Here is a 27602-nt window from a genome sequence, read left to right as displayed (position 1 = left end):
TTAGAAACCCTGCCTTCCCACGGCCAATAACCCCGGGCTCGCCCCTCCCTCAGCAAGCAAGGAAACTGCCACCACCACAAGAGTGTCCGTCCAGCACTGCCACAGCCCCGCCGGGCTGCCTGGCCACATCCCTGGGTCCGCGGTAGACTCTGCGAACAGCCGCCAGTTCACCACCTCATCACATCATCTGCGTGCCACTGCCCGCAGGGCGCACGACTTCTTTAATCAACTCCACTCCCGGGCCTGGCAGCCAGGATCCGGGTCAGCTGTCCAGCTCTCCAAATCAGCTCCGCTAACCGTCTTGCATCGGTGCTTACTCACCCACTTCTCCACGAGCCATCCCTTCCCCCCTCTCCTCTCCAGCACAGTGAGATGAACAGAAAACAGCCACACAGTGAGTTCACAGATCTCACCGGAGAAAGGGCTCTCTGGCCAAAAGTTTGATAACCCTTGTTTGAATAATGTTAAAATGGGTCATTCTCACAGCCTTAAGATTCCAACATGCACTGCAGACCTTTTAAGATACAATGCGCAGTTTTTCCAAAAGTTTTCAGCTGCAATTCTTTTCACATGGGGGTCACCGTGAAGGACTGGTGCCATGCAGAACTGACACCAGGAAAGAACCCTCTGTTCACTGCACAGCCCAGAGAAAGGCTCTCCCCTTCCACAACACCTTGCCCCTGACCCCAGCCTTCACCCCAGTTTTACCGTCCTCAGCATTAACATTCAGTCTGCGGGTCTCCACCTCCGTCCGGGCGTATCTGGGCTCCCAATAATTTCTGGAGTTGAAATTTCATCCCACACGGCCCCCAAAACAGCATGCTTTCCCCCGGCATAAGCAGAGAGGAGCCCGGGCTGCCTGGGGACACACCATCAGTGTCCCCTCTCTGCCACCACAGCCGCCCCTCTGGGGGAGTCACTGGAAGGTCAGCAATCCACAAAGCTGGGACGCTGGTAATGTCACTGCCCACAGTTGCTTTTAGATATTGTACATCTGGATGGTACTGATTTCACAAAAGGCATTTTAATTTCTCTCCCAAATCAAATCTGATGCTCAGGCAGGGGTTGTGAAAGACTAAAGACAGGCATTACGGGCCAGGAACAAGCCTGGACTCCCCATCTTTGAAATAAACCTCCAGCTATTTCCTGTGGTGACCCCAACATATGGCTGTCCCTGTGTGTCTCTCCTCCTCATGCTTCTACACGTGACCCAAATGGTAAATTCTGTCGATGGACAGAGGGCATGTTTGAGTGAGATGGACTCATAAAAACAAAATTAAAATGACAGGTCATAAAATAGGGACACCAGGGTAACAAGCAAACAGGAATGAAACGAGAATGTCTGCTGCCCGTGGGGCCGCGGGACAGCAGGGAGGGTGCCGGAGCAGCGCTGGGCACACCCACTGCAGCCAGGAAGGAGGGAGGGGGGCGGACCCGGGCAGTGAACACACTCACGTCTGGCAGACAAGCTCCTGGAGGGAACGCCGGCGACCAGCCACCTGCCCATCACAGTTCTGTAAAAGTCCTGACCCAAATTTATACCTGATTCTCATGGACACCCTCAAAACTCACAACCCTGTCACACAAAGGTGTGGCTCAGCACCCCTGAGAAAACAGGGAGATTTCCATCTTCTGAGTAGCCTGCAGAACATTTCTGGTCTGCGAACAGGCTGTCCTGCCCACACCCTTCTCCTCGGCAACTCCGCACACAAGACACCTGCACGCACCTTCTCCGTCTGCACTGAGGTTCTCGTAGGAGTCCCAGCGGATCAGGGGGTCTGCCGTGTTGTAGTCCACGATCACTCCGTGGTTGCTGTGCAGATCTTCAGACCCTGCACGGGCACAGGCGGCAGTGTTAGCCCCGGTGCAGCCCAGCACTTCTGTCCCCGACGCCACCATGCGGGCGGGGAGCTGCCTGAGTGGGGCAGCTAAGCCACTGCACCCACTGCCGCCCCCCACGAGCCGCGGCACTAGTTAGAGACAGTGTGGACGATTTGCCACAGATCGAACAGTAGTTCAAACCACTCAGGGCGAGGAAAGGCGAGCATCGGCCTGTGGCCCACCTCGCGCCAGGTGCAGACTCTGAGTTCTACAAAACAGGAGCCTTCACCTCAGCGATGAGGACGCAGAAGGCCAGCGAGGACCCCTGAGTCTCAGGGCCCACGGATTTGAGCCCAGGCTCCGGGCTCCCAGATCCACGGTCCTCCCGCCAGTCTTTCTAAGGATGCCGAGAGGACTCTGAACACACGAGCCTTGCATTTAAAGGTTCTCACCTAAATCTACAGCAATGAGCGTAGACAAGAGGTGACTATTTTCTATAGCTATTAAAAATGGAAATAAACCTTTCATGCTTGTGGCCCCCAGTGATGGATCTGAACAATATACTTTGACGATAAAGGGAGTGATTTACTTTTATATGTATTTTTAGGAGAAAGGAGAATTTGTTTTATACAAAATGTACTCACAGCCCAATATACTTCTACTCTCTCTTTAAAAAAAATGGTGGTTTGTTGAAGGGAGAAATAAAAATTTAGCGCAATCTCGCAGGAGATGGAAGATGCCCTCAGGGACACCAGTGGGCAGCCACCGTCCCGGAGGTTCCCGGCCCTCCTCTGCTGAGGGGCCGTGAGCAAGTCGCGCTACCTCCGGGGCCTTCCTGTCACCAAGCCACCTCCTCTCCCCTGTCCAATATCCTATTTTTCAAGAAAACTAATCACAAAAATTTCCAGACGTGTGCAAAGGTGGGAGACTAGCACAGCCACCCCAGGGCAGCCCTCACCACCTTCCAACAGCACCGACAGGGACCGCCCCGCGCTCTGCCCGGCCACCCACCTTGAATCTTCTCCGGTGTGGCAGAGAAGACTAACTCAACCTTCCCGTAGTCAGGGAAACGGTCATCTGAAAAAAAACAAAACATGAATTCCACCACGTTTATAGATGATTTGGACTGATTTTGTCCTCACATTCCAACCAGTGTGGCACCACGGCCAAATGTGTGACAGAAACACCCAATGACACAGAAATATGAGTAGTTCATTATTTCTCTATACTTTTTTTTCTTCCCCAGATCGATTATCGATTTTTCTTGATTTGGTAACAATTTTGTCAATAGGCTAAATATTGGGGAGGGGAAGGGAGGACAGCGAAAGGGACCACCGAGGAGGAGGAGGAGGACCGCCGCGCTCACCTTTGCTGGCGTTGTCCAGGTCCTCCTTTCCAAACACCAGCCCGTGCCCCTGCACGGCCCCCGTGTGAAACTGCAGGCGGAAAATGACATCGCGGGTGGCCGAGCGGTATTTCTTGTGGTAGCATTTCACCTGGGGGAGAGAGGGAGGGCAGAAACACAGCCGCTGCAGCAGCAGAGCAAGCACACCGCCCGGCAGGGACGCTGCCTGGTAGGGACGCCGCCCGGCAGGGACCACGCTCTGTGGAGGCAGGTGCAGCAGGGCCCCCCTTTGGCGCCACGTGGCAGGAGTCCGGCGCGGGCTGGAACTCTGACCCTGGCGTGGGCTGTGGAGATGGCTACCGTGGCAGTCCGAGGCACCACACTGCTGCCACTGGGTGTGTGATTCCACAAGACACCTCAGTAGACCTTTTGTGTTGTCCCCACGGAACCACAGTTCTGAAATCCCACTGTGCTTGGCCTGCAGACGGGCCACACCTAAGCCCTTTCAGACCACGAGAACGAGAATGTGCCCTGCTTTGGAAGACACCTGAAAAATCAAATTCCACAGCCTCTTTTTTTCTAAATTTTAACAACTGATGGTGATGAAGTTTTTCAGACGAGATCGGGCGTGTTCAGGGTGGTATAGCCACAGATGATCAATTGTGTTTCTTTGTTGTTTGTTTTTCCCTTTTTTGAGACAGGGTCTTCCTCCGTCATCCAGGCTAGAGTGCAGTGGTGCGATCATAGCTCACAGCAACCTCAAACTCCTGGGCTCAAGTGATCCTCCTGCCCCAACCTCCAAAGTAACTGGGACTGCAGAGATCAGGCCTGACTAATTTTTTTTTATTTGTTATAGAGAAAGAGTCCTCCTATGTTGCTCAGGCTGATCTCAAACTCCTGGCCTGAAGCAGTCCTCCTGCCTCGGCCTTCCGAAGTGCTGGGATGACAGTGGCCTGAAGTTTTTCTTTCATTTAAACACTCCATGTTTCAACTTAAAACCTTTGTTTTCACAAAAGCAGCAGCAGCTGGTCATTACTGTCTATGACATGCTAAGGGATATGTGCATGCTATAATTTAGAGACAGAGAGGGAGGAAGGTGGGGTGAGGGAGGGGGAGGGGGAGAGAGAGAGAGAGAGAGAGAGGCTGAGAGAGGGGGTGGCATTTAATTTCCCATGGCCGGCTGTCCGGAGGTCCTGGAAGTGGTTGTTTAAGACACATGTTCAGACTCACCCCAGTGGGATTTGAACACGGGCTGTGATGCCCCGGCCTTGGAGCTGGGGGCTCACTAGGCCCCTGGGGTGCAGCTCAAGCGCCCTAGGTGTCTATGCCAATGGGCAGACACTCGGCACCGGGATGGTGGGCAGAGCAGAGCCCGAACGTCCTGTCCCATCTTTACACCTGGGGCCTCCCTGCGTCTCCTGCCTGAGTGTGGCACTGGCCATGGAGGCTCTCAGGTGACAGTCGGGGAGTACTGCAGGGACAGGACACCCCTCACTCAGACAGCAGGGGCAGGGCACCCAGGTGGTGGCATCTTTCCAGGGCCCCCAGGGGGTCCAGGGCCCGAAATAGGCTGGATTCTGCTCTCAGGTCAAACAGTGCCCACGGCAGGCCTGGGAGAAGGGGCAGCTTTCAGAGGTAGCCACTTTTTGCAAGAGACTTTTCTTGGTGAAAGATGGCCTTAAAATATCACTCACTTCACCAAGGTATACGAGGAGCAGCTGCAGCAAGTGGGACCCAGACCGGCAACGCGAGAGGACTCCCCAAGCGAAGGTTCTGTCCTCCACTGGGCAGAGAAACTGTTCCACCAGATGACAAGGCCCAAGTGGCCTCCGCCCAGGGATGCTGGGAACTGCGACCCTTTGGGCAGACCCGGAAGCTGTTTACCTTTGTGCTATCTGTAAGGAAATGGTCCGATAAATAAATGGAAAGAAGGCCGCAGAGGGACGTCCCTGTTGACAAACACATGCTGAGCCTTCGCTGCCCGGCCGGGCGCCGGCGGGGCTGCTGTAAACACAGGGACCAGAGCCGGGCCTGGCCTGCATGCGAAATCGGGAAGGAACGTCAAAACCTCAGTTTGTTTTCCAACAGCCAATGGCACGGTGGCCACAGATCTCCTCCCACCTGTCTGGGAACCTCCAACTTCTCAGCAAGACTCAAGCTAAGGACAATCTCGCAGCATTGCTTCCAGAATGTTCTGAGAGGACCCTCGCCCCTCCTCTGAGCTCCCCACGCACGACTCTAACCACCACTAAGTGCTGTGACCCAGGTCATACTGCAGTGGAAACCTCTAGGAGGAAGCCCTTCAGGCTGGTTGTGGGCACCCCCATCCCCGTCTGTCCTCTCCCACTAGTCACCGGGAAAGTGGGGAACGAAAAAATACTAGGGAGGGAAAAGGAGAAGAGAGGCCCAGGTTCAAGCCAGTCTTCCTCTCAAATTTCATAAACACTTAGGGGAACTGAAGACTTAACCAGTAAAAACAAAGTCTTAAGCAGCTGACAGCCGGTGAGGGAGGCAGACCCAGCGCAGCCACGCAAGGGCAAGGACAACAGCCTGGTCCCCTCTCGGGCGGCAGCCTGAGGGCGAGCACCTGACAGGCAGGTAGTGTCCCAGGTGAGCATGGGGCACTGCGGGCTCCAGCGCAGGGCTGCAGAAGGGGGTGGCAGCGAATGCCACCCCTGTTTCCTTTCCCGGGGAGCTTTCCCCCTGCAGGACGGAAGCTCCTCTCCTACCCACCCCAATTTATCAAAGCGCTCACCATGGGCACAGCTCACTCCTACTCTGGGCCTCCCTGTTGGCCAGGTCCTGCCCGCCTGCTCCAGGAGCCCAGGCTGTGCCTCAGCTCCACTCTCCTCACGACAGCTGCACACAACACAGTGACTCAGCGGGCAGGAATCCCAACCCTCCTCCAGCAGGCCGGGGAGGAAGAGGCCATGCTGGTGCCCTGGGTGAGGGAGGGAAGGAGACGGGAATCTGCGGGTCCCAGGCTGGGCAGCTCCCAAATGCCCTCAGGGCACAGGGACCTCTCTGGGCCTAGGCCATTCTCCTGTGAAAGACTCCTGTTTTGCACAGCTCAGGGTCTCAAGTAACCCCAGGGCTGGTCCATGAAATGGAGTGGTCTGTCCCAACGTCATGTCTAGGGACAATTGCTGCCCTGCACCCGGTCACCCTCTCCTGAGAGGCTTCTGTGGGTATTATGACAATGGCTTTGCTTGCTGGCTTGAGATCTAGCCCCTCCCTCCGCTTCATACCGAAAGCCTTTCCCATGGATCCAGGAGGCAAACACCCCCCATGAAGCCCCCCTGACAGCTCAGAACTGACGCCAGCTCCCAGAAAGACAGGAAAATGGCAGGACTTTCCCCAACACGGGGCTCCCGGCAGGCACCATCAGTCCAGCAGGTCAGACCTCGAGACCAGACCCACTCACCCACCAGGGGCCTCCAGAGCATGCAGTAAATGTTCATTACCTATGTCAATAAATCTTTTTAGTACTGGTGGCCAGAGATCAGAATTATGCTCTTAACACCTAACAGAAAGAACCGTCAAAACACTGTGCTTGATATTAATACAAGGGCCCCAAATGGCTCTCTTTAAAATATAGAGTAACGCACACATTTTGCAAAGCTTAGAGTGACTGAAGTCTGTGGTTTTCCCTCATCCCTTTGGCTGTAGTAGTTTTATTTACCTGGGTCTCCCCAGAGTGTTTCTAGAACACGTTGATCTTTTGCCTTCAGATTTTAGAATATCTGCATTTAAAACAACAATTCCAAGAGTTGAAGTCACAATTTTGTAGTATGGAAAAATAAAATAAGAAATAGTAAGCACTGCACCAAATGATGCACAGAATCCGTCACTGTGCCATGGCAGAGCCCACAGCAAAAGCACGTGGACATGGGCTGTTGAGGAGCTCTCAGATCTTGGGAAAGTTGCAGCCTCTTTGGAGTTTATGTTCTCTGACTGCAAAATGGTATTATAATATTAACCTTGCTATTTTGTTTTAAAGATTAAATTAGCCCTGTCTATTAATACAATTTGTAAATCCAACAACAGATGATATGTTTATATGTATATATTATTTAAAGGGTATAAGCTTCCAGACAGAGGGTTCAGTGGTACTCAAAAATGCCTTATGGGGTGAGCAATGGCCTCAGTGGGAAGCTCTGCACGCTTCTCTTTCAGTCTCATGAACCAATTCAGAAGAACTGGCCCAACTTTATTTTCTAACAGATGCATGAAAATATACCTGTGCCCTCCACAGGACGGGACAAGTCATGGGTGGCCAAGCATGAGCCACGCTTTGATCCCACTTGTCCCTGGAGGAGGCCAAGTCCAAAGGCAGGCACACGGAGTTCTCAAAGAAGTTATCATTCTGGTGTTACAAAATAAATGACATGCTAATAGACTTGCTTAATCCTCGGGCCACATGGCTGTGTTTCTATTTCAAACTTTCCATCATCAAAAGAAAAAGCACCTTGGACCAAGGGTGTCAAGCTTTAAGGTGTCAGCCCCAGGAACACCGGCCCCCAATTCAGAACTCAACCCTCAAATGTCATCGGTTCCTGCCCTCCTCCCCTGCACCAGCTAGTGTCAGGGTTATCCAGACCCTATTCAGCCCCAACCTCCCCTAAAATTTCTAAGCACCATGGCAGAACCCTCAAAGCACCCCCAACAGAAAAGAGAGTCACACTCTCGTTCCGTGCTTTGCTGGCAGCCCCTACTGACTAAGTCTCAGTGAATCTCTTTCCTCAAGGAATGGGCTACAACCATAAATTTGGAGGTTAAAAAGTTTGATAACTAAGCCTCACAAGTCAAAGACTTACATCATGCAAGGCCAGCGGTAACCACGATCTCACTTGGAGCTGAACGTGATTTCACATGGTCGCAATATTGTCAGGCATGACCTAAAAACAATTGAAAGGCGAGTGGACATTGGCAGCAAGTGAAAACACAACTAAGTCCACCATGCTGAGATGACAGCAGGGACTGAGACCTGCGCAGGTCTGGAAGACTCACATGATCGTAAGGGAGAAAGACAACCACAAGATGATGTTTGTGCTGGGTACAACAGAGGTCTGTCTAGACCTCGCCTGGGGCAAAGTCTCAGGTCACTTTCATTTGCCCCGGCCTTATATAAGTGCCCTCAGTAAGAAACAGCAAACGAGAGTGCCATTTGTGAGCACTGCGTGAGGAGGCATCACTTTTGTTTACAAGCCAGGTCATCCGAGTGAAGTCACAGAGCCAGCAACCGTGAACACATGACTCAAGTGGCCGTGAGTTTGCCCCGGTGAGGCAGCAAGACGGAGCACGCCGGGCGGAGAGGTGTTTAGTGTTTACAAGCCCCAGACCCGGAGCCCCGGGGCCCCGTGGGGCGGGCAAGCCGGGTCAGGCCCCAGGATCCCCGCCAGACGCCTGAGGGGCTGCTGCCCGCGAGAAGTCCTGAGCCGCGTTATGTAACGACTCGGCTGCGCTCACCAAGGCGCTGCCCCCTGCCCGACGACATGGCATTTACCGAACCTCTCCAGGTCCCGCCCGTCTGCAGAGGCGCGGGCTTAAGAATCCGACCTTCTGCGAGAGGCACATTGCAGAGATGGGGCGGGCAGGAGCGCAGCTGGGAGGGGCCGGCGGGGCTGGGCTGGCCCTGCTGAGGCAAAGGCAGACAGCGGGTCAGTGTCAACTTTGCTGTCACCAGTCACAGCACCACCCACCAGTGCCTGGGGTCAAAGGAAAGCAAACAGAGTCCCACCAGCCCAAGGCACTCCCAGCCGGTCAGACTCCACTCTGGCCCTTCCTTCTCTAAGAATTCGACCTCTGTTATCTCTGCCCACGTCTCTTCACGCACAGTCCTCCTGAGGAAGGACGGGCAGAGGTACCCGAAGACAAGGCAGACATTTGCCAAAACCAAGGAGGGGGAAATTAAGGAGGACAAGAGGCTTTTTTTCCAAGGAGGAAGAGGAAGGCTGGCGAGCCAGCCTGGGAAGGTACTTTCCACCTTCGAAGGCACAGAGGCAGCCTAAGAGAGAGGGCTCGCCGAGACACCCGCGGCCCCCGGGCGGTAAGTCGGTGCAAGCGTGTTCTGCTCCCGAGGAGCCTTTCCAAGGCAAGAGTGTTGCCAAAAGAAATGAAACCACCTGCATATTTGCACTTTATGCAGGAAGGCCCTGTGGCCTCTTGCCCCATCTGAGCCTTCTCCGCCCGAGGTTTGCTCCCTGAACTCGCAAAGGTGCACATCCAGCACCAACAGATCAAAACTGGAGGAGGAAGGGACAGAGTGAAGGCAGCGTGGGTGTCATGTGCCCTGTGTGGCAGTTTGGGTTCGGTTGGAGATGGGCCGTGGCGGGAGAAGAGGAATGTGGCACTGGCACTACTGTGTCACGAACCCTCAGGACACTCGGCAGTTTAGACGGTAGGAAAGGGCACGCTCACGGCCTCTCCAGGGTGCTCTGCCAGGAACAAGGACGATGCTACAGCATTTCTCCTCCTGTGTGGATCCCTGAGATCATTTTCAGGGGGAGTCAACAGCACAGGATTTTGGGTGTCAGCACAAGGCAGACTCCATAGACTCTGATCTGAGTGTCACAGTGACACCTGGGCTTCTGCACTCCAGGCCGACCACCCCCACCCTCAGCTGTGCCTGGAAGCTGGTCCTCGTCTGACACTCCAGAAACTGTCTCTTCCACCCGGACCTTCAAGTCCTATCTCCGTGCACACCCAACGCTCTCAGCTCTGTGCGCACTACAGTGATCTGCCTGCTCGTCTAGTGGGACGACGGGAGCCTCAACTCCCGGGAACGGGACCTGTGCACCGCCCCCTGGCACACCCAGCACACTGGCTGCGTGCCCAGCGCAGGCCACGCACAGGCTGTGGTCACTTGCTCCCAAGCGCACACTGGTGAAGACCACAGCCAAACGTGCTGGGAGATCAGCTGCACTCGATTCTGTCACTAATCTTACCAAACATTCTAGAACAGGTGCATTTAATGAACAGAGGTGTTATGGGCTGAACTGTGTCCCTCCAAAATTCACAGGCTGAAGGCCTCAGGATGTGGCTGTGTTTGGAGATGGGGTCTTTACAAGGGTAATTAAGTTAGACTGGGCCATTGGGGTGGGACTGAATGAATTATAACTGGGATCCTGACCCTCCTCAAGAAGAAATTAGGATGCAGGTGAAAACCTCGGGAAGACCCAGGAGGAAGACGGTATCTACAAGCCTAGGACAGAGGCCTCCGGAGAAACCAGCCCTGCCTACACCTGGATTCCAGACTTGCAGCCTCCAGAACTGCAAGAGAATGACCTTCTGTCGTTTAAGCTGAGACCAAGGCCCCTTCTGGGTTACTCTGTTACGCAGCTCTGGCAAAATACAGCAGGTTAAAGTATTTTAGGCTTTTCAGAGATATAGAACCACACTAAACCTCTTAGCTAATCACTTCGATGAACAGGGCAAGGAAAAACATTCCTCTGCGATGGAAAAATACGCTTTTCGGCTGTTAACCACATCTTCCTCCTCCCATCTGATAACGCTGCCGAAAATACTGCAGAGTGTACAAGAAGGAATGGTAAACACAGGAAGCACAAACCAAATCAAAATGCAATCCTAAAAATATTCCATGTGAGGAAGGAATAAAAGTGCAGGAAGGAAATTATTTTATCAAAGTAAGTATCTCTTGTGAAAAGATCTGGAATCTTCTATTTGCTGGCATGTCTAATGGAAACAAATCACTCATGGACCAGGGGCCCCCACGGCAGGAAGCATTCCCCTCAAGAGACCCCCTCGAGCTAAACCTGATGCCGAAATTCCAGAACTCCCACGCTCCCGGATTCTCCCGGCACGTTTGGCTTTGGCTTCGATGTGGACACACCCAGGACACATGTGTCACCACAACATCAAGCTGTACCCAGCCAGCCACCTCCACTCTCAGAGGAGCCGGCAGCCCCCGGGGCGCACAGCTCACTGTCTAAGTGGGTTTTGGAGACTCTGGCACGGCCACCGTGCTGGGGTGTGGCCCTGGCTGGCGGTGCTCTGCCTCAGCCACAGCTCCTGTCTGCAGGGTGGGGGCAATAACAACCCACCGGGCACAGCACCAGCCCCTGAGGGCACATACCAATCAGGAGGCCCTACTGTTCTTCTTGAACATCTCAGATGCCCACTGAGTGTCGTCCCGCTCTGAGGAGCAGCATGACAGACTCTAGAGAGCTTGCAACAAGTGACAACCAGCCTGTCTCAAAGTGCAGACAGGCACAGAGCCCAGCCTCGGGGAAGACACAGCCATAGCCCGGGAGTCACGGAAGCTCAGAGCTGGCCCTCTGACGTGGGTGAGCAGCCTGAGCAAGACAGAGGAGCAGGACGAGGGGACAGTGCCCGGAGTGACCATCAGCACAGGCTCCCTGGGCTGAATGATGGGGGGTGGGAGGACTGGCGCAGGGACCTCCTCCCACAGATGCTGGGCTGCAGCGGGGAAACCAGAAGGCCAGATGGGAGCTTCCGGCTGCACTGCCTGGAGGACGGCTCAGGGCACAGGCAGCGGCCTGGGGGGAGGAGGGGACTGCATGGAGCCTGCGTCACAGCAGCCAGAGGCAGGACTCGTGGGGTGTCAAATCTGCACAGCAGGTGAGACGTGGGGCAAGGGGATGTCCAGGGCGAAGCTCGAGTTTGGAGTTCAGGGACGGGGTAGATGGGCAGTTCCAGAAACCAGCAGGGCTTAGGGATAGAGGGCGGGATCAACTCAGTGGATCAACAGGGTGGCCGGTGGACGTCAGTGGGAATGGCCTCTTTAGTGGATGGACAAAGCACCACCTGTACCGATAACTGAATAACCACGGCCCACTGGCTGACACGCCATGAGAGGTGCCTTCGTGTGGCCTCTGGATGCCCAGAAGGCATCGTCTTTCACCCAAAGACGCAGGACCGTGCCTTCCTGGGCTTGAGCAACACACAGCTTCCAGGCGCCGGAACTCCCAGGGCCTTCACCGCAGCCAACGGCGCGCAGGAACGGGCGAGTCCGAGCACGCCCGGCGGCAAGCGCCGCCTTCACCCGCTCACGGCCTCCTCCCCGCCCCACCCCATTCCTGGACCTGCCTCGGTTAGCAAGTGCCAAACCGCCACCTCCCACCACGTCCCCTCCAGATCACAGCCACCCCCTGCTCAAAGCCGCGTGTCAGCTGCTGCGATGGGGGTGCACGTGATGTCTGCCCAGACTCGAGCTCGGGCTGCGGTGCCCACTGTGGGTGGGACAGACCACACGGGGGGCCTGCAAGGGACCCTCCTGCAGGAGGAGGTGGTGGCCACCCCCAAGGCCAAGCCATCGTCTGCTCTGGTGGGTGACAGTGGCCTTGGTGATGCCCCAGGCTCACAATGACGCAGCTCCACCCTCTGCCAGGGCTGTCCTGGGAGACCCCTGTGAGTGAGCGCATTTAATCCTCCCAAGCCCTCAGCGGGGTCCTCACTGGGCAGAGGTCCACACTTCCCAAGAGAAACTACACAAATATCCAAGTCCTACAAAACCTGGCCTCCACCTTCCAAGACGAGGGCTTTCCTCACAGAGAGGCATCCTAACAAAGGCACCGGTCTCCAGCAGGGACCTTGAAGCCTGGGACACTGTGCCTTCCATGTGTGACACCCTTTCCAGCCTGGCACCGACTCACAGGTCACGTCTATCTGAGTCCTCACCTGGCCTGGCCCACCCATCCCACCGTGGCCCTCGTAGGCTTCACAGCACCTGTGTGTCCCCTCCTACAACAGCCCATGTCCCCACCAGACTCCTCCAGGACAAAGATGTCACGCACCCCTCCCTTCCTTCTCATAGCGAAGGCCAAGCACAGGGACTCAGAAACGCACCAAACTCTCACAAAAGGCCGACTGGACGGATGACGACAGGAGGGAGCAGTGGTCCGAAATAGTGATGGGAGGGGGAAGGGCGGGAGGAGGGGGAAGGGAGGGAGGAAAGGCAAGAAGAAGAGGGGGGGAGGGAGGGGGGGAGGACAGGGGAGGGGGCAGCTGGCCGCGTCCCAGGGGACTCTCAGCCTCTCGACTGCCCCCACCCCTCTGGCCTCATGAAGACCCTGCAGCCACCAGCCCACACATGGTGAGGTGAGAGGCTACCTGTGCTCTTCCAGAGGTTGGGGAGCCATGCACCCCAGTCTGAGACTCACCATCCACATCTCAGTCTTTTGGCCAAATCCCGAAGGTCATCATGAAGGGACATGGCCCTAACTACTCGTCACTGAAGACCTGAAGACAGGGAGCACCCACGTTGGAGATGCCAACTCCAGAGCCCGCTCCCGGGGCAGGTAGAGACCAAATCCTGCCAGCATCACCACCAGCCCCTCGTGGCCTCTCCTTAAAGCTAGAACACTGGCCCCAGCCCCGGAGCCACTGGCAGAGTGAAGTGCTGGCACACAGTGGTGCTCAATAAAGGCTCAGCCCTTTGCCCAAAATCCCTAGGAGGTCCTGGAAGACCCAGGCCAGGGCTACACTCAGCAGGGGCAGGAGACATGAGGAGCCCAGGAGCAGAAGCCCCCCACCACCGCCTCACCCTCCCTCTGCTCCTAACCAGGCCCGGAAGCACAGCACGCTGAAGAGGGGAGCAGTGGACTAGGGCGCTGAGGAAGAGCCTGCAGCAATGTCTGAGGCACCCCAGCCTCAGTTTCCCCACCTGTGAAGCAGAAGACACGATGTTTGTGAAGCGCTCAATGCAATGCCTTGCAAAGGGCAGGGCTCAGCCGTGTGGCCGCGGTCCCAGGCCACCTCACTAACCTGCAGAATCCACCCTCAGGGCCGTGAGCCGTGTCACAGGACAGACCCTGGGGCCCTGGGACTGAGAGGAACTCGGCAGGTTCGGCTGTATCCACAGGTCTCCATCTTCATGTCCTCCTGATTAGGTTTTTGTACAAATCCAAGATGGGCAAGGTGAGGAATTGCCCATCCACTAAGAGAGCATTTTAAAATCCAAATTTTCAGGGGAAAGACTTTGGATGGGCTGTTTATAATAAAGTGGAGATCCAACTCTTGAATCATCTTATCTTCTTATCAAAGCGAGTATAAAGATTGCAAGTAAATGATTCTACGCATGCTGAAAGCCATACATACACTTTAAAAGCTTTCCTTATTTTGGCCGGGTGCGGTGACTCAGGCCTGTAATCCTAGCACTCTGGGAGGCCGAGGCGAGAGGAGGGCTTGAGCTCAGGAGTCTGAGACCACCCTCAGCAAGAGCGAGACCCCGTCTCTACTAAAAATAGGATAAATTAGCTGGGCATCGTGGCGCATGCCTGTAGTCCCAGCTACTCAGGAGGCTGAGGCAGAGGATGGCTTGAGCCCAGGAGTTGAAGGTTGCTGTGAGCGGTGATGACGCCATTGAACTCTAGCCCAGGTGACAGAGCTAGACTGTCACACACACAAAAAAATAATAATAAAAAAATAAAGGCTTTCCTTATTTTAGACAAATCCTTTCCTAAAATTATTTTAAATGTATGAATTTTTCTGTATTCAAGATCAATAAAAGGCAAAGATGCGACAGCTAATCTCCTCCAAGAACCAACACACCCAAGAGTCAAAATTATCTGAAGAAATCAGTTTCGATCATTAATCAAGCTGTAATGACACCACTTATATTTCACAATTTGGCTATTACTAGTAAATAAATATTGTATTTCTACACCTACACCCTAGAAGGCCTATGATCATATTAAGAATGCAAATTATTGCCAGAAAATGGGGACCCCCAGAAGTGTAGTGGCTGAGTTAGGACTTTAATGTCCCATGTATACGTGTCAAGTGGCTCTATGATGCAAGAGAAGCAAGGACAAAGATTTGTTCTGTCCCTTTAATTAAAATAGCTTTACTCAGAAAATTAACCAAATTCCTTACGGTCATTGGTTAAGGGTACTTTTCATTCCTCCTACAGGGTTTTTTGGGGGAGGGTGGTTATTGTTCTAAAATAGAATCATTTTTCCCTTTTGAGTCACTGTTCCTGGGAGGGTGGGGCCCATGCCCCAGCCACGCGGGCACTCACCATGACGTCCCCCTTCAGGAGCTGGGCCGGCTCTATGGCGATGCAGATCCTGCCGGGGCTTTCTGGGCCAACATTGCTTTGGGATAAACAAGAAGGTGGTCACTGTGCAACTCCATGATTTCATGGGAAGAGCACATGTTGAGAAATGCAACACTACAATTAAAAATTTAGAAATTACACAAAACGTCCCACTTAACTCAGAATCCAATTCCTGGGAATCTACACTATGGAAATTAATCAAAAGGAAAGCTCCCAGGCCAGGGAGGGTCCTCACAGCATCATCGTGGTCCGTGACCGACCCACAGTGACTAAGGTCCGACCCCAGGGCCCGGGCACGGGGACCCTGCAGTCAGAGGAGGGGGCCTGGCGTGCACAGCCGCAGCTTCAGTCACAAGTGGAGGTGCGACTTCCAAAGTGACGTCAGCATGTGCAGGGTCCAACTCGAACCCAGAAAGGTGACAGCAGCTCTGAGTGGTGAGAACCTTCGTCACCCTCACTCAGTTTCCATGAACACTCATAAAATGCTTATCCACAGGAAAAAAAGCAAACCAAAAGCCTCAGAAATTCATAAAAATTCTGAGGACTTGTGGCTCCATTGTACCCAAAAAGCCAAGAGAGAGAAAGAAACACCATAAGGACACGCAGTCCCAGGACTCTCTCCAACACGTTTACGGGTGACCCTTCTTATCCATGGGTTCGACTCAACCAACTTGAGATCAAAAATACCAAGGAAAATAAATAATAAGTAACAACAGAAAAGAATAAAAATTTAAAAAACACAGTATAGCAACTATTCACGTAGCATTTACACTGTGTTATGTGCTGTAACTAGTCTAGGGATGAGTGCGGGGACGACGTGCGCAGGCTATGTGCGGATCCTACGCCATTTTAAATAAAGGACTTGAGCATCTGCGGGTCGGGGTATCCACGGGGGGCCTGGAACGGCCCTCTCTCCCCTCCAAGCTCCAGCACCCAAGCCCCTTAACGGAGCCGACTGCTGTGACAGCAACAAGACACCGGCTCAGGGCAGGAGGGAGGGTTGAGGTGGGATGCCAGAACGCAGGCCGCCCCATGGCTTTCCCCTCCAGACCCTCTCTAGCTCCTTGGCATGCTCTGCCCTCCTCCCTCCCCGCCTTCCTGCAGGAGGAGCAGCTGAGGCTCTGGGGCGATGCCCGGCTGTGCACAAGTCCCTTGGGAGGAGCAGCACTTACTAGATCCCTGACGTGTACACGGGCTGCATGGCTTGGTAGAGCTTCAGAAAGGGCCGGCACGCTGAAAGAGAGGCACAACCGTCTGTAAAGGTGTAACCCGGACAAAACAAACGGGAGTTTGTCAGACAGAGAGGGAGAAAGGTGCCCGTACCAGGAGACCACACAGGCGGTCGCCGAGGTCTGGGAAAACCATGGCCAGAGCCAGACCCGGGATCAGGGAGGCACGGCGTTGCTGCAGAAAAGGCAGGCCTCAGCTTGAAGCCAAATCCACTTTTAGGAGCCTGCAGAGCAACAGTCTGACCTTTGTCCAGAGCGTGACACAGGACACTGAACCATCCAGCCAGGCCACCTCATGATCAACTTGCCTCTCAGCAAGGTCACACTCTGGCCATGATGCCCAGGGGGACCTGAAGGCACAGATGTACTTTACAGACAAAAGAAACTGATGACCGAGAACGGTGCAGGACTAGAGAGGAGGGGACGGCGTCCTGTCCCCAGCTAGGTGCCGTGTGCAGCTGTGAGGGACTGGGCAGGAAGGGACAACATCCTGAACTCAGGAACGTGCTGTGCCTGCGTGGGACCGGGAGGAGGGGACAGGCCCTGACCCCAGGTTCATGCTGTGTGCTTTCCTCTGGGGTCATGTTAAAGGTGAACAGGAGATGGGCTCAGGAGACGAGTCAGGGAGGTCACATGCATGCCTCTCTTGCTGCGCTTCTCTCATGACTTGTGACCTCGAGGCCACTGCACAGCGGACTCCCAGGGCTACAGCCCAGGACAACTTGTGCCTGCCCAAGCCACTGTCCACAGGACACAGGGATATTGGCGTCTCCCCCACTGGCCTCCTGTCCCTCCCCTAACTTGGCCCAACCCCACAAAGATGGCATTCAGTCCTCGAGAGGGGCCACAGTCAACGACCAGGGAGGCTGAGGAGCAGATCCTGGGCCCTCAAAGGAAAGAGACCTGTCTACACTGAGGGAGCCAGGTCTACACTGAGGGAGCAGGGCCAGCCCCAAGTCTGGACCAGCAAATCGCAGGCGCCACGTCATGCAGGACACTCACCTCCACCGGTGTCGAAGTTGGGGGTCCCGTGGAGGATGACCAGATGCAGGAACAGGGGCGAGGCGTTCATTTTCACCGACCCAGACAGGAGCCCGCTGAGGAACTGAACGTACCTGCACAGGAACGGCCGGCTCAGACTCCCCGGAGTGCCTGGGCGCCTGCCCTGGGCGCAGTCAGGGAGGAACACAGACCCGCCCCGCCCGGGGTTCGGGGAGAGCACCTGTCCTGCCTCACAACCAGGCGGGTCTCGGCACGGCACTCCACCCCCACGCATCTGTGGGGACATCCCACACTGACTGTGCACCAGGCACCAGGCACACTGAAGCCCAAGCAACCTCCTGGGACCTCAAGCACCCCACACCTGAAGGCCTCTGTCCCCGTCCAGCGAAGCCACAGCTCGGCACAGCCGGGCCACAGGCAGTCATTGCCCCCAGGGGCAGAGCTGCAGAGGCCGGACACTCACCCTGGACACTCTCGGGCCCCGGGCGGCCAGTGACCAGACCATGGCTGAGCCTGCGGACGGCTCCATACCCCTTCCCTGCCGGGTATCTTCTACCCTGACAAGACTTCCTGCCTTCTCTGTGCTGCATGTAGACAGAGGAATGAGTGAATCATCTATTTTTCATTAGCTAAATTTTACATATTACAGATTTCATAGGTTCTTTGGCTCCTTGGTATTAAGCAAAGATGAGGAATTGCAGATGTTTGGATGAGGAGCCCGCGTCACCCCGTCTGGGGCAGGTCTTCGCTCCCTCAAGCACCGGCAGCCCTGGATGTTGGGAATTCGCTTCCTCAGCTGGCCCCGCTTCTTGGCGACAGGCTGACTCCACCGCGCCAGCCGCTGGCTCACGGCCTTCTGCAGGCACCACACAGGTGAGCCGGTCATTTACCCCGTGGCTGTTCTCAGCCCACCGTGCACCCGGACCCAGCATTTGGGTGGACTGGGCGATTGGTGTACATTGTCATGCAAACATGGAACTTTAGGCGGTGCTGTGCCTGAGGGCGCCTGTCAATGGGGGCGGGGGTCTGACTTTGGCTGAGTCCAGAGTGCCAACGTCCCACGGGGGGCAAACAGCTGTCCATGGGGAAACTGAGGCCTCTCCCTGACCCGGGTTTTGTCCCGTACTTCGTCACAGAGCCTTCATTTCCACTGATGTGGTCTGGCCGTAATTGTCACCCATGCCACCAGAGCGAGCAGAAGACGTAGTTTCCTGCAGACCAGGAGGGTCAGGGTGACAGCAGGATAATTCTGTTTTGCCGCAAGCCCCTAAGGAAGGCCACAGTCCAGGGCCACACGCTCAGTTGTAGGCAGACAGGAAGGGAAGGAGGTCGCCTCCTGCCTGGGACCCGGGGCTCCGGAGACTTGCCCCCCAAAACTGGCTCTCAGCAGTCACCAGCTTCCCCATCAGTCCACAGAGGGCTGCTCAGCTCATAGCTTAACCAATCGAAAAGTAACACTTTCAAAATACCCTCTGGGCATGTAACTCTCATCTGTCGTTTCTAGAAAACTACTTTTTAATGAATTCATATTTTCAGGTAAATGAAAGGCAAAATGTTAAGGGAAGTGCAACTTATTTCTTCCATCACATGTTTTCTTAATAAGGAAAAATTTTGTTAAAAAGAATATTACTCTAAGTCCCAAATAAATACATGACATAAAAAAGTAGGACTGCCTTACACAAATTCACAGCAAGTATAAGCTGTAGTTGTCGCTGTAGAGACGGCAGACAGGTAACCGGCCGCCTGTCACAGCCCTGGGTTTGTGAGTGACCACCCGACAGTGGCCGTCAGTACCAAAGAAAGGAAAATTCAGACCGTGGGTGAAAATGAGGGGAGACAAAAATAACGGGAACGGATTCACAGCTTCATCCAGCCAACGGTGGAAAGAATCGATTTTAACCTTCTACACATGGTATTAACCTATGGCACTAAAGGCAGAGAGGAACAAACGAATGGATGAAAAAAACAACAGAGTGTTACACGCCCTCTAAAGACCGTCTCAAAAGCCTTATCAAAAATAAAATGTTTCTGCTTAGTAAACACAGTTTTCACAGCTGCACAGATTAGAAGCCAGATATTTTATAAAAATAGCTTCATTATATTCCCATTGCGATCTTTTCTTTCTCTTTGGGAAATAACTCCCTGACTCCCTGGGGATGATGTTTTCCATGCTTCATCTCAAACTAGTGCGTAAGTTTTAAAACCGAGGAGTTGCCTGTAAGTTGTCAGGGAATCAACACAGAGCACCTGCTTCAGCCATGTCCCAGAGCAGCCTGGAATTTCCAGTTGCCGCTTGCATTATTTATAACCACTTATAAAAGCAAAAAACTTACATTTGGAATTCCCATAAATCTCCCTGCACACCTATACATTTGAGTTGCACTGGACATAAGCTTAAACTTCTCTGAAAATGTGGATATATAAATTCAGCACTCAAATGCCACTTGCCTAAGCTACAGGAGCCACCATGACAGGACATTTTTCCATATTCCCAGCTCTCAGCGTCAGCTACGGCTGCAGGGACGCACAAACTGGCAAGGAGAGGTGAGCTTTGCCCTGTTGGTGAGAACCAAGCTTGGGCTGCCATTCAACGGTCCCAAGTGCCCCCTTCCCTCACCTGTACTGGGGAGAATTAGAGACCTTTGGGTCTGTGCTTTGGGATTGCTGCAAAGATGAGCCAGTTGCCTGGATGTAAGGGGCAGAGTGGACAACAACATGGAGTCACAGCCTCCACACTCCCCAGGGGACACTGCCAGACTGTATGTGGCCTCGCCCACAAATCTGGTGACCTAGAGGGGACGGCCAGGCCCAGTCAAAGTGTGTGCCTCCCTGAGGAATCCTCCCCTCCTCTGTGTGCACTTCTGCAGGCCAGGGGTGATGAGGAAGGTGCTTGGGGAGGGCCACAGGGGCAGGAAGCGCCACAGGGGGTGTGGTCCCTGAGCAGCAGCATCCTTTGGAGAATGTGGACACCCACTCCCCTTACATCTTTCAGGTGTCCTTTCAGACACCCAAGACATCATGTCAAAAATGACATAAATATCAAAAGCCAAATAATGCTATAATGCTAGGATAATTTCTAGGATTACAACTTCTGCAAGCCAAGACATTTGTTTGTTCTCTCTTCCCTTCGCCTCAAAGGAATACCCACAAGTGCCCAGAAGACAGGCGTGGTGGTCTTAGGTGACCTCCCAGGATCACTTTTGCAGCTGACACTCAGGAGATGTCAGCTCTCCCAGAAAGAACGAGCCACCTGCCACTCTCCCCATTCACTCAAAGTGACGGGGCCAAGAAATGAGTGCTGCGGTCTCTGTTCCTTCTCAGAAGGAAAAGTGGAAAAGGAATAAAAGAGGAGGTCAGTAACTTCAATGATTTTAATACATCACTTTCATTATGCTGATGATCAACTAAGACTATACCAGGATATATTTTTTTAAATTACTTATCAAAGAGGAAGGCCTCCAAGTTCAGGGGCGTTCAGGGGCGCCTCCCTAACACGGCAGCACAACACAAGGCCACACCAGGGCACCTACAAGCTGCTTCTGAAGCTTTGCTAAAGCAGGGGATTGCAACAGGGCGTGGCTGACCTGGCTCCACGGACTCACAGCTCAGTGGCTTTTCCATGTAACAAAGTAACAGGGAACTCACCTCCCATCAAGGTTGTTGTGAGACTTTGGAGCTTCTCGGCCACAAACTCCAAGTTAACTAATCACTCTCAAGAGTGAATCTTACAAGTTTGACTTTGAAATGATTTCTGAGCTCAGTCCTAATATAGCGTCCAGAGCACCCCACCCGGGGCCTTCAGGACAACAGAGAAGCTGCCATCACGGAGCCTGTTCCCATAAAAGCAGCCACCGCACGTTCATCCGGTCTCAAGCAAGCGTTCCTCCACATCTACCTCATGCATTCACTCAGCTGTGCACTCGCTCATGACCACTAGGTGAGCACCTTTAATGCAGGCACGGGGCAGGGGAACAGGAAAACAGCAAGCAATCAGGGCACTTCCCTAATCCTGGGTGCAGGGAGATTAACCTTGGAATGCAAAATGGAATCCATTCAATTACACTGTTAAAAAATGTAAATGCCACAGCCTCAAATGTGCAACGACAGGGGACAGGGAGGGCGCAGGAAACCCCTGGGCGTGTTAAAATGAGGTGATTTCCCCCCTTTTCCCCACAGTCTTTTAATGCTATTAACAGGCTGCTGCTACGGTAAGTAACAAGAACAAAAAGAAGGAACCAAGAGCAGCTGTGCTTCCTCAACGTGAGCTAAGCATTTTGCATGGGTTAGTCCCTATTTATGCCTCGTCTTCCTTGAGGAAGGTCGTGTGAATGTCATCATTCTGGAAACCGTTCAACAGAGAAATAACACAATGGTCAAAACAGAGCAAGGGGCCATTTAACTACAATACTAATAAAATGCTGGGGTTTCTGCAAGCGACTTTCATTCCATGTGAGGCCGGCTGCTGAGAGCAGGGCCCCACCAGGCGCTGCCCCACTGCCCCACACTCTGCCCACCTTCCTCCTACACACCCAGTCGGAGCAGAAACGGACCCAGGACACCGGAAACAGCAAGACAGGGAGAAGGTGCCTCTGGCAGCCTTTCAGCCTACCCCATGTCTGCTGACAAAGCCCTGGGATGCACCAGAGAAAACACAGGGTCAGCTTGCAACTACCTTGCCTTCAAGACTCAGAACCATCTGGCAATTGCCTTGGTAATTCTTGTACAAATTCCCTGCTGTTTGGTTTAGAATAAAAATGCAACAGAGCTACCTGCTTGGCTCCCGGTGTTGCCTTCTCACTGTCTCTCACCCAGCCCTGCTCAAGTTCTTGACCTCAGCCTGATGGGGCAGATGGCAGAAGCAGACAGCTCTGCTCCCCCACGGCTGTTCCCTGACAGTTACCAAGCACCTTGCAGGTGCCGCACCGAGCAGGGAAGAGGGGAGAGATGGGCAGTATTAAAGAGAAGTGCTCCCTCCCTCAGGGAGCTGATGGGCTAACGCAAGGTTTGGCCAAATGCAACCTGCTAATGTGTTTGTGTCAATAAAGTTTTATTGGAATGCAGCCAATACTGACGTCCGTATTGCCTACGGCTGTTTTCATGTTAGAACAGCTGTGATAGAGACCATGTGGACTGCACATTGCTCTAGTCCATTACAGCAAAACTTCACTGACCCCTGGTCTAGCAGATAGAAACAAGTTCCAATATAAGAGAAATCAAAACTCACTCACTGCAAGAGAGCCAGACCCCAACTGCTGCGGGTGAGGACAGGAGTCCTGGCCTGCCTCTCGTGGAGCGAGCCGGCCTGCGGAGGGCTCACGGCACACACCCAGCAGGGCTCATCTCCTCGCCTCTGGGCGTGAACAAGCCCCTCCCTCATGTTCTTTGGCATGACACAAGGACACCGTTTGGGGTCAGGTCAGAGGAGCTGCCTCTTCTGTTTTCACATGTTTAAATGTAAAATCCCATTCACCTTTCACTCCGGCGCCGGGGAGGTAGGATGCACACATACCTTTTCTGGGATGGCTGCATTAAAGCTGAAACCTTGTCATCATAAAACTTCTTCATTGCAAATCTGTCAAGGGCCTGGTCGGCGCTGGGGAAGCAGAGAGAGAGAGAAAGAAAAACGGCATCAGCTAAGTGGCAGTCCTGCTGCATGGCTGGGTGACAGGGCACAGGTGTCCCGCAGCTGTTCATCGTGACCAGCTCCCACAGGGAGCGTCCCTGTCTTGCTGCACCTGTGCATTCCCAGTGTGTCCATCTCCTCTGAGACGGCACCTCCCCTGCAGGACCGTGGCCCACTCAAAACGGGAGCCGCACTTGCAGGATGTGAACTCTCGTCTGAAATACCCGCACCTTATCTAAGGGTGTGACACTTACATGCGCCGCACACCCGGCCCCAGGAGGACTGCTGGACTTTCTCAGCAGGCAGGCAGCAGGGCCAGAGTCCAACATTGTCCCTGGCCAGCCCAGCTCCCAAAAAAAGGAGGCCGGTTTAGGTGGGTTCTGCGTGTGACACGCAGGCTTGCAGATGTCGCAGGGCCATGAGGATGTGGGCAGTAAGCCCGGGGCACGACAGTGCACACCCACCACGTCCCACGTGGCGTGTCTGTAACACACGTGGGCCAGCGTGCCTCGGTCAGGAGGTCACGTCTAAGAACACACTTGAGACAGGTGCAGGACGCGGCAGCGCCATAGGGGCTTGGGAAGGCGTCTGAGGCCTCAAGCTGCGTAACTGTGTCTTGCAGTGACTGCCACAGAAAGTAGCCCTGCCTTCCAGCAACATGCCTGACCTTAAACTCGAGCTCCATAACGCCCACATGGAGTGTTTAGCAGAGCTTTCCAGAAACCTCACAGCAGGGCATTCGTGGGTTTTCCTGATACCACTTTAGCATAAACTGTGGAATCTGAGTGCAATAGTCTTAATATTGCAGACCTGCTTGGGCCAAAAGCTTCCTTCAAACTCTGATAGAAGTGTGGCCCTTTTCCTTAGAAAACTGTGTGTGTGTCCCTCCAGAAGGATATATATAAGAATTGTTGACATCATGAAGACCCAGAAAAAAAATGCAGGGATAGGCAGAAGAAAAAAAGGAAAATATTTAAAATTAAGTTTAATGTGTGCTGACTTTCATCAAGTGCCATAAAATGGGTAACTTGCCGCCTGGCTCTGCCTAAGCCAGGGGCCGGCCGGTGGCTGTCACAGACAGAGGGTCCCTTTAGGCACCGGCCATTTCACATGTCGACTAGATTCCCATGTCCACTCACTGACTTTTAAGTAGTTGTTTGTCTGGAATTGACTTGTTTATTAAATGCTGGGAATACACTCTGGCCAATGTCATGTTCCGTATAATATCATTAGTATTCACACGAGTGCTGGCTTTTTGTCTTTAGGAACTCTTATTTTTATGGCACTGACACGAGAATGTTCTTCTTGCTTTGTGACTTTCAGTTTCTGTTTTGTTCTGTTTGTGCAGATTGTGGTAAAGGCCTTAAACATGTGATTAGTCTACTTCTGGAATATGATCTAAGAGGGGACATTGCAGAAATGATCACAGATGTATATACAAGAACGTGTCCGTCACGGCAAGCTTTGGAGTGGAGAATCGTCGGAAGCTACCTAGATTCCAAAGAAAGGCTAGAAGCAACCTGGACAGGCACAGGTGGTGAGTGCTAGATACCTACCATCACACCCACCGAAGGGGGTGCTCTGCAGCCGCTGGACTGGGCTGGGGGAGACGCACAGGAACAGTGTCAGGGTAGAGGCAAGTTGCAGAGAGTGTGTAGTGTCAGCCACTGAGTTGAATGGCACTTAATACTGTCACTCCTGCCAACAGCAGCAGCATTAACAGCGGCCAGTACCTGAGCACTGAGGCTGTTCTAAGTGCTTTAGGTGTAATGACACTCCTATTATTCCCACTTCCCAGGTGAGGACGCTGAGGCGTAAAGGGACTCAGGTAAATTGCCTGACACACGCAGCTACATATTGACTACGTGGAGAGGGGAGACCGCCCAGAAAGAGCGTCAGAGATGCGCTTTATATGAATCAGGCCCTGACTCCCATCTTCCCGAAAACTGCCAGGCCCAGTCCCAGCACACAGAACCTTGATTCAGACAGAACGGCCTTGTTAGGGCAGGAATGCTGAGGGGGTCTCTGTCCAGAACGGGCCAGGCTAAGCTTGGTCCCAACCGATGTCTCTGGTGTAACTGCGGCTGGATGCGAAGGGGAAGCTCAGTTTGTCTGGCGCACACACAGGCGACTGTTCTCACCAGAGGGGATCTGATTTGCAGTCGGGGGTTGGGTTTCCGCCCTGGCAGGCACTAGCTCCCCAATTTGTTTCCAGGGAAAACACTCGGAAAGTCAAATTTCACTCCTTGGTGTTAGAAAGGAAAAGGTTTACTGGCTGCTATGAATAGGCTTCTATATCCTCGGAGTGGAAGCTCGGGCTGCACAAAGTGGGCATTGAGAAGACGGGGCGCACGCACATGCGAAACCCACAAAGAATGGTATTCTCCAAACCGAATCCCAGCGCGAGTGCAGATCTGTGCTCTAGGAAGCGGATCAGGGGATGCCACGGCTACAGAGAGCCAGGAGGGCTGGCACAGGGCTGCGGTCCTCGTGGCCCTGCTGTGCCCACTGTGCCTGGCTGAGGGGACCCCAATCGTACCTCGAAGGCCCTTACAATGACTATTCTACCTTGTGAGAACCAGCCCAGACCTGGCTTCCCGTGCACAGGCTGTGAGATGGAGAGCAAGCTGCCTTAGCCCCCCGAGCCTCAGTTTCCTCATCTGTACAACGGCAACGACAACCCCTCATGGCTTACTTGGGAAAATTCAGGGAGAAAAGGAAAATATTCAGTGTACTGCCCAGAGGGCCAGCACATGCAAAAAACAGTGGCTGTCACCGTCATTATTTATAAGGTATAAATTGATCCAGTGAGACAACTCTGTTCTTACTTTTCGTAACGGTGACATTTAACTCTGTTATTTCTATTAGAGAATGACAGTGAGCTCACTTATTTTTTTAATGTCTCCATGGAAGTTTTTAGAATCAATCATACATAGCTGCCCAACCAGGAAAATGTCTTTTTCACAAGTGTAAACCCTTATCTAGAAGCTGGGTTTCCGGGTCCCAACCACCCCGGCACTGGGGAGTGGGGGACACAGGTCAACTGCGCCCCTGAGACTCCATCCAGGGCTGCTCTCAGGCTGACAGCCTCCCGCCCCGGGCAGTCCCAGCTGTCAACAGCTCAACACAGCAGGCTGACATCTTCATCCTACCTGGCCGAGACGTTGGTGAAGTGCATGTAGGATGATATGACCACTCCTATGCGTCCTTTCCCGCCCTGCAGGAAACAAAAGAGGAGCTCGTTTTCTCTGGAATCCCACAGCAGAGGTGTAATTAGAACAGGAAAACGCTCACCCTTGGACAGAATGACAGAGCGCTTGTTTTAGAGGGCAGACCAGTGTTACCCCCACTGCCCGGCTTCCCTGTTCCGGAATAGTCAGCACCCAGTGCAACCGAAGCCTCCACAGCAGGGAACCTGCATGACAGGCTCCAACAGCAGGAGCGAGTGCTAACTGGAGCGGCCCCGGAAGTCTTCCCGGGCAGATGGACACAGCAGCGGCCCATGGTTCACCCAGTTAGGCCGGAAGATGTCGTGCTGGGAGCGGCAGCAATTAGCATGACTTAGTTGCCCAGGTGAGCCGGAAGTGAATGCCGCTCAGGGCTCAGGGCTGATGCCGGTCGGGGCTGCACACGCAGCTGAGTGGGATGGGACGCAGAGTCCAGCCTGCTGACAGCCTCCCTCGTGACACACAGGACCACTGTCCCAGGCAGGCATTTTGGGAAAGGAATCACTCAGACTGCAACCATAGACACTCACAGCCCAGCCCACAGGCCAACAATATCAACAGCAGAAGGGGAAGCTATGTGACAAGCCACCCTCACCCAGAACCACAGATCGCCACTTTCTAGAACATACGGTTGTGACCTATAACACTAGTCGGCAAACCACAGCCCAGGAGCCAGTTCTGCCCACTGCCTGTTTTCCTAAACATGTGCCCAAGAGTCATTTTTAAATCACTGAAGAAGAATCAAAAAAGAGTAAGATTTCATGGCATGTGAAAATTCACTGAAGTTGAAATCTCGGTGTCCGTACATAAAGTCTGACGGGAACACGGCCACCCCTGTTTGTTCATACCTCCAGGGCTGCTGCTGCCCATACTACAGGGACAGGTCTGGGTAGCTGCAGCAAGACCATGTGGCCGGCAACGTGTCAAACACTATCTGGCTCTTTTAAAGCACATTTGCCAACTTCTGATCTGGAATCACACGAAGCCACAATGGCAGGGCCACTCGTGTGTAGCTCTCTAACTTCTTGAAAAGGAACAACTGAGCAAATTCAAACCAAAATTCTGATAAACCCACAATTGTAGTGAATGTCACCCAGAGCACTCTTCTCTCCGGTAAAAGTCAAGAGCGTCCTTTGCAGAGATTCGGCGTAGGCGCTCGATGAGCCCCGTGCCACCGGATCCTGGCACACGCAGTTATTCGCTGTACGGCCGCCAGTATGCCTCTTGCATAAAACTGTATCGACAGAAATTCACTTACAGGGAAACAGCAACACCTCAGCCAAACAGGCACAGGTGGTGGTGGCATTCACCCCCG

General features: G+C 53.5%; 1 protein-coding gene and 2 long non-coding RNA genes across 8 annotated transcripts in view; 1 reads left to right on the top strand and 2 right to left on the bottom strand.

Moving 5' to 3' along the window:
* TNS3 (tensin 3) overlaps positions 1–27602 on the bottom strand; it is a 262359-nt gene that overhangs the window by 98734 nt on the left and 136023 nt on the right. For 5 of the 6 annotated variants that reach the window (XM_069461530.1, XM_069461526.1, XM_069461529.1 and 2 more), the window contains 8 exons: positions 26213–26277; positions 22947–23030; positions 17438–17550; positions 16379–16439; positions 15168–15243; positions 3188–3317; positions 2833–2898; positions 1728–1832 (listed from right to left, as the gene is read on the bottom strand). In XM_069461530.1, coding sequence (XP_069317631.1) covers positions 1728–1832; positions 2833–2898; positions 3188–3317; positions 15168–15243; positions 16379–16439; positions 17438–17550; positions 22947–23030; positions 26213–26277 — 700 coding nt within the window. Of the gene's footprint in view, positions 1–1727; positions 1833–2832; positions 2899–3187; positions 3318–15167; positions 15244–16378; positions 16440–16529; positions 16634–17437; positions 17551–22946; positions 23031–26212; positions 26278–27602 lie in introns of those variants that run through there. The other variant, XM_069461532.1, reaches the window with a different exon arrangement.
* Positions 5164–8059, bottom strand: LOC138376897 (uncharacterized). Its single transcript, XR_011231757.1, has 3 exons — positions 7984–8059; positions 6849–6909; positions 5164–5202 (listed from the first exon to the last, which is right to left on the bottom strand). It is a non-coding gene; the product is annotated as an uncharacterized lncRNA (long non-coding RNA).
* On the top strand, positions 17627–22221 carry LOC138376896 (uncharacterized). Its single transcript, XR_011231756.1, has 3 exons — positions 17627–18310; positions 21199–21374; positions 21614–22221. It is a non-coding gene; the product is annotated as an uncharacterized lncRNA (long non-coding RNA).

This window comes from Eulemur rufifrons, chromosome 29 (assembly GCF_041146395.1).
Source record: "Eulemur rufifrons isolate Redbay chromosome 29, OSU_ERuf_1, whole genome shotgun sequence".
NCBI classification, from domain to species: Eukaryota; Metazoa; Chordata; class Mammalia; order Primates; family Lemuridae; genus Eulemur; species Eulemur rufifrons.
Note: the sequence above shows the minus strand (reverse complement) of the source record. Positions and strands in the feature narration are given on the sequence as shown.